The 13697-nt window shown below is 46.4% G+C and overlaps 2 protein-coding genes across 8 annotated transcripts in view; both read left to right on the plus strand.

The window, feature by feature from the left end:
* Window positions 1–9211, plus strand: part of zmiz1a (zinc finger, MIZ-type containing 1a) — a 122272-nt gene extending 113061 nt beyond the window's left edge. For all 7 annotated transcript variants that reach the window (XM_053875296.1, XM_053875298.1, XM_053875299.1 and 4 more), the window contains 17 exons: window positions 352–466; window positions 534–754; window positions 830–1031; window positions 1099–1383; window positions 1446–1622; window positions 1699–1767; window positions 1852–2017; window positions 2095–2236; window positions 3212–3422; window positions 3514–3619; window positions 3729–3889; window positions 3959–4026; window positions 5393–5461; window positions 5528–5799; window positions 5905–6128; window positions 6295–6570; window positions 6780–9211. In XM_053875296.1, the coding sequence (XP_053731271.1) occupies window positions 352–466; window positions 534–754; window positions 830–1031; window positions 1099–1383; window positions 1446–1622; window positions 1699–1767; window positions 1852–2017; window positions 2095–2236; window positions 3212–3422; window positions 3514–3619; window positions 3729–3889; window positions 3959–4026; window positions 5393–5461; window positions 5528–5799; window positions 5905–6128; window positions 6295–6570; window positions 6780–6887 (2872 nt within the window). In that variant the 3' untranslated portion in view covers window positions 6888–9211. The remainder of the gene's footprint in view (window positions 1–351; window positions 467–533; window positions 755–829; window positions 1032–1098; window positions 1384–1445; window positions 1623–1698; window positions 1768–1851; window positions 2018–2094; window positions 2237–3211; window positions 3423–3513; window positions 3620–3728; window positions 3890–3958; window positions 4027–5392; window positions 5462–5527; window positions 5800–5904; window positions 6129–6294; window positions 6571–6779) is intronic.
* A 765-nt stretch (window positions 9212–9976) lies between these two features.
* On the plus strand, window positions 9977–13435 carry ppifa (peptidylprolyl isomerase Fa). Its single transcript, XM_053874725.1, has 6 exons — window positions 9977–10694; window positions 10776–10806; window positions 10863–10951; window positions 11365–11461; window positions 12392–12467; window positions 12564–13435. Exons 1-6 carry the CDS (start codon window positions 10551–10553, stop codon window positions 12697–12699), a joined length of 573 nt encoding a protein of 190 aa, XP_053730700.1. The 5' UTR covers window positions 9977–10550; the 3' UTR covers window positions 12700–13435.
* Window positions 13436–13697: the final 262 nt, after the last annotated feature.

Raw genomic sequence — 13697 nt, forward strand, 5'->3', positions numbered from 1 at the left:
TATATATATATATGATGAGTGAGCTCTGTGCGGCACCAAGTGGACGACTCATTGAGCCTTCAGTTTTGTTTACGGCATCACCTGGACTTATGTACTGTAAAATGTTTGCAATCTTTAAATGTCATTAATCTGTGCATTAGGTTTGCATCAAAATGAGAAAAGCATTAATAAACATACCCTGTTATTGTCACTAACATTACATAAACTACAAAAGGTTTCACACCTCAGACCTCTCAATAATAGACATGCAAAGGTAGACTTGCAAAGGGTCAATATTTCCCTGTTGTAGTGATGAGAACTATATGAAGCTGGGAGGAAGCTGAGTACTGATGTTGTGCTTTGGCTCTCCAGCGATGGCTCCTTTCCCTACGACTCAGTCCCCTGGCAACAAAACACTAACCAGCCTCCTGGGTCACTGTCCGTGGTGACAACGGTGTGGGGTGTGACCAACACATCACAGAGCCAGGTACGTTCCTCTCCTGTCTCACCTCTACGTCTTCGGCTTGTTTAGTGACCTGGCTTTCCTCTAAAAGGTTTTGGGGAACCCCATGGCTAACAGCAATAACCCCATGAATCCCGGCGGCAACCCGATGGGGTCAGGGATGTCTGCCAGTGCGGGAGGACTCAACTCGCCGCAGTTCAACGCTCAGCAGCAGCAGTTTCCCAGCAAAGGAGGCTCCAACCAGCCGTACATGCAGCAGGGCATGTACAGCCGACCCGGATACCCCGGAGGTCCCGGGGGATACAGTGGGAGGTAGGGAGCTGCCTTGTTTTTTCTTCGTTCTTAAATGCAGGCAATAAACTACAGGCGTTAAAACTCTCTGCGCAGTTACTCGGGCGGTCCGAACCCTCCTCAGGGAGGCATGGGCATGAGCTCGCACACGCGCCCGCCTGGTGACTTCACACAGCCTGCCGCCGCCGCAGCCGCAGCAGCAGTCGCCGCTGCAGCCGCCACCGCAACAGCGACCGCCACGGCCACAGTGGCCGCGCTGCAGGAGACCCAGAACAAGGACATGAACCAGTACGGACAGGTGAGTCGGCACTGGTGTCCTCCACTTCACCTTCAATTTGAGGTTTAAATGACATCACTTCCTCCAGATGTGTTCGTCGTTCCAAATGGGACCCGCTCAGGCATACAACAGCCAGTTCATGAACCAGCCCTCGGGACCACGAGGACCCCCCGGAGGGATGAACCCAGCTAGCATGGGGTCGGGAATGAACAACCCGAACATGAGCGGGCCTCCCATGGGCATGAACCACACCAGAACACCGGGCATGACGCCCTTTGGCGCCCACGGGCAGAGGATGCCCCAGCAGGGGTATCCAGGGGGACCCAGGCAAGGCATGGCCATGCAGGGGATGAAGAGGCCGTACCCTGGAGAGGTGGGTGAGGACGTGACAAGAGACGCAGACCTGTTTGAGATTTAACCTTCTTCCTCTCACAGGGAGGTTACGCCGCTCAGTACGGGCCGAATGGTCAGTTCCCTCCGCAGCAGGGACAGTACCCGTCATCGAACGCTTCCAGACCTCTGCCGTCTCCCAACTATCCGGGCCAGAGGATGCCAGGGCAGCAGGGTCAGGGCCAGTACCCCCCTGGCATGCCCATGAGCCAATACTACAAGGTGTGTTAAGTGAATTGGGGTCATTGTCCTCCCTCCTTTCTTCCACGGAGATCTAAAAGTTGCTGTCCTTCTACAGCAGGAGGCTTTCAACGGCCAGAACAGCACCTTCTCCGGGGGTGGATACTCATATGGGCAAGGAAACGGGGTACGTTGTCACAGCGGTGTCAGCTAAACTACTAACTTCATGTGAATGAGTCTTTTTATAATTCAATTTATGGTGTTGTTGCAGCCTCCCAGACCCGGAAACTACCCCCACTCTCCAGTCCCGGGAAACCCCACGCCCCCCATGACCCCAGGAAGTAGTATTCCTCCTTATCTGTCGCCAAACCAGGATGTGAAGCCCCAGTTTCCTCCAGACATTAAACCAAATATGACAGCACTTCCTCCGCCTCCATGTGAGCACACGTCTCTTTATATCTGATCCGTATCTGCATGAAAGCTTAACTTCATTTTGCGTCTTTGGTTCTTGTAGCGAACCCCAACGAGGAGCTGCGGCTAACCTTCCCGGTCAGGGACGGGGTCGTGCTGGAGCCGTTCCGATTGGAGCACAACCTGGCAGTGAGCAACCACGTCTTCCACCTCCGACCCTCCGTCCACCAGACCCTGATGTGGAGGTACAGAGCGGTGTTGAGCTTCAGTACAATCACGATAACAAGTTTCATTTATATGAAACTAATTTCCGTTCATTACACTATGTTTCTCATATTATTGTATGTTTAATTTGTAAGTATTTTCTTTTTATTTCATTAAAACAGTAGCATTTTTTAATACTGAAATTTTGCTAAAGTTTTCAAAATATAAGTGACAATTGACAATTCAAAGATAGTCGACTTTCCTGTATTTATAAAACCACACAATATACAATAATAACAGACAAGACAAGAAAGAAAATTAACAACAAAAAAGAAAGGTTGTTACATTAATTATGGTTATATGCAGAGTCCTTCAGTCTCAGGTATTACAATTTACTCCTGTCTCAATTGAAGTTTCAAAAATCGTCCATTTTCTCAAAGTGTCCACGAACATCTCTCCCTTCAGTTGGAGTTTAATTTCCTTTGTAACATTTATCCAGTCGTTCACAGTTGGTGCCTCTACTTTGTACCACTTTCTTGCATGCAATCCATAATATGGTCAATAAGTGCACATCTTTTTGTGCACATATTGTCCAATATTTCCCAAATATATAACCTTACTTTCCCATGGTATGTCATGACCCAGAAAGTATTTAATTTCTCACATAACCAAAATGTATATATGTGGTTTGCCTCCCTGACTCCACTCATCTTCCAGCATTGATTTTATTTGCTTGCTTTTAATTTTAGGAGTGGTGAAAAATCGAACCAAATTTTTCCACCCAAATTCCTGCCACGCTGCTGACTTGGTTGTATTGTGTTGTGTTTTAAACATGTTGAATCACTACTCATTTGTGGATGTGGATTTTCAGCATTTTTTTATATATATATATATAATTTTAGTATTTTGTGTTTTTGCGCTACATGTTTAATATTTTCTCACCTGAGTTTTATTTTTCCACCTTCCGTTAAAATGCTGATGTCAATCGCCGACGGTGGTCTCTGTTCCTCCCGCAGGTCCGACCTTGAACTGCAGTTCAAGTGCTACCACCACGAAGACCGGCAGATGAACACCAACTGGCCCGCCTCCGTCCAGGTCAGCGTCAACGCAACGCCGCTGACCATCGAGCGAGGGGACAACAAGACGTCCCACAAACCTTTGCACCTGAAGCACGTCTGCCAGCCGGGGAGGAACACCATCCAGATCACGGTCACTGCCTGCTGCTGCGTGAGTCCTCTTGCTATGAAGCACTGGCAGACTTCAGCTATCATTATCTCAGAGTTCCGCTGACTGCTTGTTGTTCCTCTTGCGTTTGCAGTCGCACCTGTTTGTGCTGCAGCTGGTCCACCGGCCATCTGTGCGCTCCGTCCTCCAGGGACTCCTGAAGAAGAGGCTCCTACCTGCCGAGCACTGCATCACCAAAAGTGCGTGGCGTCTTTAATAAGAGCACAAACATCTTAATCGCGCCAACACCTGCTGCCTTTAAAATCAAACAGCCGTTTGTAAACACGCCGCTTTCCTCTCATCTCCCAGTCAAGAGGAACTTCAGCAGCGTGGCGGCGTCGACGGGCAGCACCACGCTCAACGGCGAAGACGGCGTCGAGCAGACGGCCATCAAAGTGTCCCTGAAATGCCCCATCACCTTCAGGCGCATCCAGCTGCCGGCGAGGGGCCACGACTGCAAACACGTGCAGGTCAGTTGAGCTGCTCAGACTCGGCTGCCCCGCATGAGAGTGAGCCAACTGGTGTCATGTTCCCTGCAGTGCTTCGATCTGGAGTCGTACCTGCAGCTCAACTGTGAGAGAGGCACGTGGAGGTGTCCTGTATGCAAGTAAGTGCATCCTAAACTTAAAAAAACTATAAACCTGGTACAAGTTTGAATCCCACTTCTTCCCTTGCTTGTCTCATCTGCTTGAACTAGAAATAGTTTCTGGTCATTTGTTTGTACTTGAACTCATGCATTGATGTCATATAACATTATGACCGCCAGTTACTTTGAAAAAGTAATCCGACTACTGATTACTCCCTCAAAAAATAACGTGGTTCCTTTACTGATTACTTGAATTTAAAAGTAACTAAGTTAGATTACAAGTTACTTGTCAAGTTACATTTGGTAGCGGACTACATCTCACATTGCCTAAACAATATCTTTCATGTCAATTTTGAGGTTGGAGTTCTTGGGGTCCAGTGTTATTCCAGGTTTGGGGGAGTTTTTTTAGCACAATCTCAGTTATATGAATGTATCGTCAATGTTTTACTTTGACACACTCTAACCCATTGGAAAAATTGGAAAACCACACACAAAAAGCGACAAGTATGAAAAACATAACAACGTGATATATTGCCATTTATATAATAAAATGTAGGGAATGCCCCATTATTTTATTGTTATTTTAACTACAAGGCAGAAGTTTATGAAGTGTCAGTGTGTCATGTCTCGTGTTGGCCACCTGGAGGCAGTAGTTGCACTTAAGTGGCTGCTGTTACTCGCCTCTACGCTCCGTCGCGCTGGAGAATCATTTCGAGAGAAAATGCAACATCAGAACATCACATCAGTACCGTTTCTTCCTCCACCAATGAAAAAATAATCTATAAAAGTCTAAAAATCTATCACAAGTGTTGTTTAACTTGGCCTATCAAGAGGTTTAAAAAAAAACTGGTACATAGTTTTTTGAGTCCGCACTTTCAACACATTTGACAGGCTGCTTTATTTCACTCTCTTTAACCGGTGATTTCTGCGCGTTGGTGGATCCTGCAGGGTTAATACCATCATCTATAGCAGACACGCATTCAGAGTAGTGGCTGTATTTTCAGCTAGAAAAGTGCATCTCCCTCCTCACGCCTGTTATTTACTGGCATGTAGCCGGTAGCTGTCGTGTCCCGCACATGACATCATGCCCAAAGATGCAGTTGCAGAAAGCAAATGGTAATATTTCGCTTCCCGTCAATGGCAACAATAGTGTGGCACGGTGACTTAGATAAGTAACTTTAACTTGATTGCTTTGTTTGAAATAGTGTTACTGAAAAATGTTGTGACATGGCAGTAACACGTTACTAAGTAACACACAAGGCTTTCCTGCCTTTGTGAGAGTGTGTTCACTCACCAAAGTAAATTTGTGTTTGTGTTTCGGTCGTCGAGCTGCTGTAAGAGGCATGATAACCACTGGAGTAACCTTTGTACTTGTGTTCTGGCACAGTAAAACAGCTCTACTGGAGGGTCTGGAAGTGGACCAGTACATGTGGGGAATCCTCAACGCCATCCAGAAGTAAGCCGCACAACAATTCTCTGACTCAGGCTCCAAACCAACACGCTGTTCCTCCGGCTCACGCAGCTCTGAGTTTGAAGAGGTGACCATCGACCCCACTTGTAGCTGGAGGCCGGTCCCCATCAAGTCTGAGCTGCCGATCAAAGAGGACCCCGACGGACCGCTGGCCAAGCGCTTCAAGACCATGAGCCCGAGTCAGATGACCATGCCCAATGTGATGGAGATGATCGCTCAGCTGGGGCCTGGACCCGGTCCCGGTTCTGGACCCGGTCCCACCCCGTATCCTAACAACTCCGGGCAACATGCAAGTGGCAACGGTGGAGATTATCCAGGATCAGGTTGGTTTCATAAAGAGCGGCTGAAGCTTCTGGCTCAGCACGTGATGTTTGGGGTTGTGAAGCCTTCTGCCATTGACTGACCACTAGTTGTTCTGGTCTCGAAAGGAAACGCTTACCACCACAGCCAGGGGAGCTTTGACTTCCCACACGGGACTCCCACCGGTGGTGGACTCGGCGGAGGCATGGGAGGAGGCGGCGGCGGTGGCGGCGGGGGAGGGGGCCCGCCCTTGAACGACTTCATCCACGGACCTCAGCTCTCTCACCCACCTGACGGGCCGGCGGGGCTCCTCCCCCAGGAAAAGCCGCTGAACCACGGCATGAGCGACCCGGTATGTTCCTGGCGCCGTGCTGTTTATACTCCAGTCAGCATGCTTTGCTCGTGGGCTCCTGTCAGTGTGCAGCTGCTAGATCCTGTTTGGTCCCGCTGGATGGCATCCCATCCTCCCGGCTCTGTCTTTCTGTCCCTCACTGTCTCTCTTCCTGTCTCACCTGCAGATGTCACATGATCAGTCCCATAACCCCATGCAGCAGAGCTTGCACGCTTCCCCTCACCCCGGCGGCCAATCGGGGCCTCCCTTGCATCACGGCAGCCAATCGGGGCCGTCCTTGCACCACGGCGGGCAGTCGTTGCAGCCGCCCCGCCAGTCCCAGCAGCAGCCCCCGCAGCAGCCGGGCCAGAACACCCACCCGCACTCCGACCTGAACTTCAACCCCTCCGCGGACGGGCCCATGGGCCCAGGAGCCCAAGACATGCCGGAACCTTCGCTGGACGTAAGTGGACCTGCCTGCCGCTTGGTGCCTCATGTGTTTAAAGGTCGACCCGCTTTATTTGAAGCTGCAGATCAGCTTTAACATCGGCCTCTTGTGCTGTCTGCAGTGGTCGGTACCTGTCAAAAATGAGCCAATCACTTGAGCGTCTGTCTTGCTACAACCATCCATCACTGTTAACCCACTCACCCGTCTGTCTCCGTTCTCCACAGCTGCTACCAGAACTGGCAAACCCGGACGAGCTGCTATCATACCTGGACCCGCCGGACCTTCCATCCAACAGCAACGACGACCTTCTCTCCCTTTTTGAGAACAACTAACCCTTTATTTACCTCCTCTGACTGACCGTCCACGAGACACTACACCTCCTCTGTGCCAGCTCACAGTGCAACAGAGAGAGCGCCACGAAAAAGAGCCAAGCCGCTCGGCAAGAGGCTTTTTTTTCCTTGTAAAGATTCCACGCACCAGTTCAGCCGCGGGGGACACGATCTACCGCCACGTTGGCCGGCACTAAAATGATATTATACATAAATATATACATATATTTGTGACTTTTTGGACAGAAAACTGTGCAGCTAAAATCATCATGTGTAAAGTAACACAAAAAAAAACAGAGACACAAGTCGCCGTCGGCGCCAGGACAAGTGTTGTAGCTTTTTTTTGTACTTGATTGTTTTTATTCTTTTTCAGACGTGTTCTTCCAAAATAATGACTTCAGTGGGTGCATGAGAAACGTATACTGGACCTGGAGGAAAATCAGCAGACGTGTGCGTGAGTGCGTGTGTGTTTTGTTCCGTAAAAAGGAGGCGATCGAAAGAGCAAAGAATTCAGCTCCCATCTCTGAGCCGCCCCCCTCCCACCTCTGTGGTGTCGCGTGTCCCAGTGCGTCTGTGCCAACAGGTCCAACCTCACCGCAATATTCCAGATCCCCTCATCGTCCCGCGCTTGTGTCACCAAAGTTCTTTTCAATCATTTGTTTTGATGGAAGTCGGTTTCCCTTCTGTTGTCGCTCGACGGAAGAAAAAAAGAAAAGCCACCCTGCATGACCCAACAGTGTTTCTAGCTGTTGTAAATAACCGTTGTGAATATTTCGTGAGTGTACAGTGACGTACCTTTCTATTAGCGACATCTACATGGTACCCCAAAACACGCACATTCACAGACATGCGCACACAATCTCCAGTCTGATATTGTAACAAGTGTGTTTCTCTGTCGCACCACTTGCATTTATTTTACATATATTTTTAATAAGAGCCAATATACCTTTCTTTACAATGTCATTTTTTTTATTTAAGAATGTGGAAAAGAAGGTCACACTTTATATTTTTAATTGTTTGGATCAGTGTTTGAAAAAACAAAAAAGCTCAAATGAACTAAATAGGATTAAATAAAAAATAATAATGCCATGAAATTAAAAGAAAAAAAACGGCCTTTTTTTACACTGGATTTACTCCGCGCCTTTCTATTGCAATACAGTAGTTTCACCAGCGGGTGGCAGTAGTACTCTACTGGCAGTAGCTCAAACCTTTGACACTCGCTATCGTTATTTCAAAATGGCCGCCACGACCTGCGTGTCTACGTCACGTCTCTCTACAGTCAATAAAACATTGGTTGGTTAATAAATATAGCCAAATTGAATCGTTTTACAAAGTTTATTTTATTTTGAAAGGTAAACATGGCGAAAATTCCTTGCGTACTTCCTGCAAACGCAAGCACATCCGATGTAAACGGGACAGAACTGGAAATTCAAATTGCATTTCACTCAAAACTGAAATAATAAAAATAAAACGTATGTTTATACGTGATTTACTATGAAGTGTGATCCACAAAATTTCCACTGGTGATTTTTAATGCCCCAAATGTTTTTATTTTGACATCGACGTGAAGCTATTTGTGTGTTCTCATCCCTTTTTTTCTATTGTTTTTAAGTTATTGTCTTTGTTTCATGCAGTATAGACAAACACATCCGATCGCTTCTTTATATAAAAAAAAGAAAAACACTTTTGATTTTTTTATCTGTTGAGACTTTTAAGAACCAAACATGGCGCTTTGACTGATCAGTTGTTTGTGAAAGGCGACGCACTGCTGCATTTGTTTCGTGGTGAAATTCTCACGCTGTCAAGTCCAGAAATTTAAAAACGCACCAAGGGTGGAGTTTGTAAAATGAAATAAGCGGGAGCCGTGTTGGCGGAATCGGAGGGAAACGCCTGTAAATAGTGTAAATGACAAATAGAGACACATTAACAGAAATGTATTCAGTTCCTCCAGGGGGCGTGTGCATAGTGTATTTAGGATTTGTAAAGCTTGCATCCTCCTGTCAGACGGTGAATTGGGAAAAATGTGTTTGGACTGTGCCGACCTCTCTAACCACGCCTGTTCATTCATGTAAGATACTTTATGTACGCCTCCACCAGGAAACATTTCCCGTTGTGTAATATTAAACTTCTGTGTATTTCTCTATTACCTGTGTACTTTATCACAAAAGGTGCTACAAAAATGATGGAGAAAAAAAAAAAAAAGACGCGGAGTCCAGAGCGGCTTCGTTCCGGTTTCCCAAATTTAGTTTGTTAACAAAACTTTGTAAATTTGTATGCAATTTGGCAGGAATATGCTATTAAAGGTACAATCTGAAGTCATTGGCACAGCAAGTTGTCTCTTTAGTTTTGTACATTCTCTGTACAATCATTTCATAAACTGGTGGGAAAAGCAACGTTGTGATTTTTAGTCTTGCAAATCTGTATGTAGTTAGATGACGTGACATCCTAATATTTATCTAATAAATATGTATTCAGACGAACACATCACATGGCTTCTGTGTCTTTTGACATCAGTTGGTACATGCGACATCCACATATTACACGTAGTCTGAAAGAAATTCATGTCAAAATAGTCATGAGAGAAATCTTATTTTCACTGAAAATGGCTGGAGCCAGTAGTCCTCAGGAAGGTCACATTTTTATCGTATACCGCCACATTTTAAAGGACAAAAACGAAATGCATGTGTAAGCGCAGCAGGACGCTTGATGTGTGGGATGTTTGCATACATTTCTTGGCACATCTTGACAGTTAATGTACTTGCACACTTGTCAACATAAATGATGAATGAGCTGTGCAGTAGAGGAGATGGTATATGACAATAAACGTTGTATATACTCAGGGGAAGGGACTTCAGTTCCTCCTTAACAACTTATACGTGTATCACACTCATATCTATTTACATTGCTATTATTTTTGTAAATAATCTTAATTATATGAAACCAAATTCCAAAAGAAAACTGGCAATTATAGGAAATAAACTATATATAAAATTAAAAATAAAGCATGGAGTCCATTTTTTATATGTTTATTAAAAAATAATATTTCAGTAGTACAATACATTTCTTAATTTATGAGTGTTTCACTGTGTACAATGAACAAAATAATCTTAAATATATAATCTGTGGAAGAATATTACATGGAAAATTATTCACAGGATTTTTTTTTATCAAATAAAAGGGCTGGATATTAAGAAGCACTCTGTCCATAATTATCTGTATATAATATGTAGCCCAAAAATAATTTGAATTGTTTTTAAATTCTCAGGCTGAAGAAGTTTAGCCTGCTCAATTTAATTTTTTCCTCAAATGAACATTTATTTTTGTGGTATTTGGAGTCAGCAAATGGATCAGCTTTGACCATAAACAGAAGTAGCTTGTGGCATCTGCAGCAGGTTGGTGGGCTGCAGTTCCTGCTGAAGGTGAAAGGTCACTCAGGAACCACAAGACACAGCCACCAAACAGGTGACTGGGAAACTCTCTGGAAAATAACCAACATACCAAGTTATTCATGCAGACGAGAAACGCCTGTAGTTCTGTGGGGAGTCAAGATAAGTTTGAAGCAGTTCCCTAGTAGACCACGGGGTGTCGCCGTTTCCCTCGACGCCGCGGCCATGACTCACCTGACCAGTAAACATTAGCCTCCGAGGCCTGGCTCAGGTTAGCGCCATGTTTCAGCTGAAAACCCGCCTAAGATACAGCCCAGTGGGCATCGCCGCAGCCAGGGCGCTTTCGTCCACACCTGCTCGGAACCCGGTGGTGTTCCTGGACATCGCGGCGGACGGCGAGCCTCTCGGGAGGGTGACTATCGAGGTAGCTAGAAGGCTAACGTTAGCATGTAGCATGCTAACACCGATAGCTCACTGCTCAGTTACATTTTGTCCTTCGTTGCAGTTAAACGCCGATGTCGTGCCAAAGACCGCAGGTATCCCCACTTACTCGTGTTGAAATAGCATTTGTTTCAGCGGTTTGTTTTGACAGAGAACTTCAGAGCGCTCTGCACTGGCCAATATGGCTTTGGCTTCAAGGGCTCAGTGTTTCACCGGATCGTCCCGGAGTTCATGTGTCAGGTCAGAGGTCACGCCTTCCTTTTAGATTCCGCGTTGGCTTTTTACACAGCACTCGGTCTGCAGTTCAATAGACCTTTTTTACTGGTGTGGCCCCAACACCCAAGAGCAAGCTCATGAAACATTAATAATAATAACAATCGTGACGCAGAAATATGATATTGTCTTTTTATTTGGTCAAAACTGAAGTCACTAACAAACTATGGTGTTAAAGGAGCCACACTTTTAAGTTTTATGGTGGTTACATTCAGGAGCTTCACCTTCCATATTTGATATCTTCTCAACTGAAATATATGGCATCTTTAGTTCTTAGCCAAGTTAAGTCGGGTGTAATATTGTTAGAAATAAAATCTGTTATTTTCAGCCTGTCTTTATTATTTTCAGTCTGAGGTGATCAACATCATTTTTGCTCTCAGGGTGGAGATTTCACCAACCACAACGGAACCGGAGGGAAGTCTATATATGGCAAAACATTTGGAGATGAAAACTTCAAATTGAAGCACACTGGAGCAGGTGCTTTCTTCATTCTTAAACTCAACTTTTAAAATTCTCAGCAAAAGTTCCCCCATCCAACTACAGTGGTGCCTCGGTTTTCGAACGTCCCGGACTTCAAACACATCAGAGTTCGAACAAAAATTTTGAGATCTTTTTGCTTCTGATTTCGAACGAAAATCCAGAACTCAAACGCCCCCGAAAAAAGCCGGAAAAAACATGGATGCGTCAATGGACCGTTCAGCTGACCCACGGCATGCTTTCTTATTGTGTATAACGCAGCCTCTGTATGCAGACGTGTCCCGTTAGCTACATTTACTGACTGTTTTTTCTTCATATTGAGGTGTAAAACCTTTCCTGTCTCCGCACTGGACCGTGGTACAGTGTCACAGGGGAGGTGCTCGCTCTCCACACCTCCGAGGCTGGAGCGCTCACTCCAGGGTTTGATGTCCTGTTGTGGGCTGGAGCTGGGACAGGGATGAGGCGAGTCTGGGACAGAGCGTGACTTGGTTTATGACTTTGTCACAGCCAAACTGCACAGAAGCGCACATTCAGAGCTGGACACGCACCGGGCACCTCTTCACTTCTGGAGAGACGTCACTCACTCGGCAACCCCTCCCACATGCAGCGGCCACACACATAGAGGAACAGCGCAACTGCAGCAGACGCTCTACATTCACTCCTACAAAAGACTATTTTAAGGCTGGGAACGCATTATATCTTTTTCCATTCGGAACGGAACGGATTGTGGTAGACATCCGAGGTACCACTGTATCTAAAAGTTCGCAGTGACGTTTCTCAGCGCAGTCTTCAAACTCCTTCTCCAGTAGAGGGCAGTAACCTACTTTCATCTGCTTTTCATGCCATATCAAATTATGTGGAAGTTTTGTTTTAATTCATAACAAATCAATGTCTGGAACAGAAGACACAGAGTTTTCTGTTGTATTGCAGGCACACTCTCGATGGCTAACTCGGGACCAAACACAAACGGCTCCCAGTTCTTCATCTGCACCACCAAAACCGAGTGGTAAACCTAAATCAGCTGTTCTCACTCCCAGAACTTTGACTTCATGGTTTTGTTCTTTAATGGGTTTCTGGGTCTGGTTTTGTCCTCCTCCCACAGGCTGGACGGTAAACACGTGGTGTTCGGGCAGGTGAAGGACGGGCTGGATGTGGTGAAGACAATGGAGACGTTCGGCTTACATGACGGAGGCGTGTTGAAGAAGGTTGCCATCACAGATTGTGGGGAAATCAAATGACGGATGATGAAGACTTTCCCCTTGATTTGGGAACGGCTTTTGACTCCTCTTTTAATAATCGAGAGAACGTATGTGAGGAGCGCCCAGGTAACCTGTATGGACCCGGGAAGAGCAGCCAGACTGGACACATGAGGGATTCATGGTCGGCTTGGGCAGCTGTGGAACACACCAGTCTGGTGATGGCGGACCGAGCGGACAACTGAGACTGTGCCAAAACACAATTGTTGAAGCGACTCGGATGCATGTGGTCCAAATGCAGAAGTCCTTGTTTCATATCGAACCTACAGTATATTTGCATGCACTCGGCTATTCTGCAAAGAAAAGAAATCATCGAACAAATGAAATGAATGGATGAAGTGTGCATCTTTTATTTATTTATGTCATGAATTCTCTCCCAAAGTGCTGGTGTGACTGTTCTATAAAGGATTTCTGCACCTGGACCTCTGGACCTGCTGGCGACTGTCACCGAGCCTGCAGTTCTTGAAGCTTCCTGGAAGCCACCCAGCTGCTTTATTTAGACACCAGCGCCACTTCCTGTTCGTCGGGGCAGGATGCAGCGTCACGTGACGCCTTCCTACTGTACATCTTGATTAAGGATATTTGTTGACTCTTCTGCAGCCTTCGTGAGCTTTTACAACCCAGGACGTCAGTGAGGGTGTTGTGTTATGGTTAATGTGTGTCATTATATATTTGTGCAAACCTCGGACACCTTGAGGGGAATAAATGTGGCGTCTTGGTTCCGGTTCATTTCGTCTCTGGCCCTCACTCATGACCCCAAGACTCACTGAGAACCACGGGCACAGACTTGAGGAGCCGATTAGGGGTTTCAGCTTGTTGGTCTCATCGCTGTTGTAGGTGTTATTGGTGAACAAACCAGACGTTGACGGTTCTGTTTCAAACCAGCTCATCCTGCTGTGTAGCTCATGTCCACCCTGACACGCTCCTGCCGTGCCCGGGAGCTCCGAGGCGGGGACGTGTCTGCGCGCCAGAGACTGGGT

This window comes from Synchiropus splendidus, chromosome 9, assembly GCF_027744825.2.
Source record: "Synchiropus splendidus isolate RoL2022-P1 chromosome 9, RoL_Sspl_1.0, whole genome shotgun sequence".
In the NCBI taxonomy this organism is placed as follows: domain Eukaryota; kingdom Metazoa; phylum Chordata; class Actinopteri; order Syngnathiformes; family Callionymidae; genus Synchiropus; species Synchiropus splendidus.

What these genes read in the sequence shown, in the direction of transcription:
- ppifa (XM_053874725.1), top strand. Translation starts at nt 10,551, where the DNA reads ATGTTTCAGCTGAAAACCCGCCTAAGATACAGCCCAGTGGGCATCGCC. An exon ending in TCCCGGAGTTCATGTGTCAG is followed by an intron (nt 10,952 to 11,364) that starts GTCAGAGGTCAC and finishes TTTTGCTCTCAG; the next exon opens with GGTGGAGATTTCACCAACCA. An exon ending in TGCACCACCAAAACCGAGTG is followed by an intron (nt 12,468 to 12,563) that starts GTAAACCTAAAT and finishes CTCCTCCCACAG; the next exon opens with GCTGGACGGTAAACACGTGG.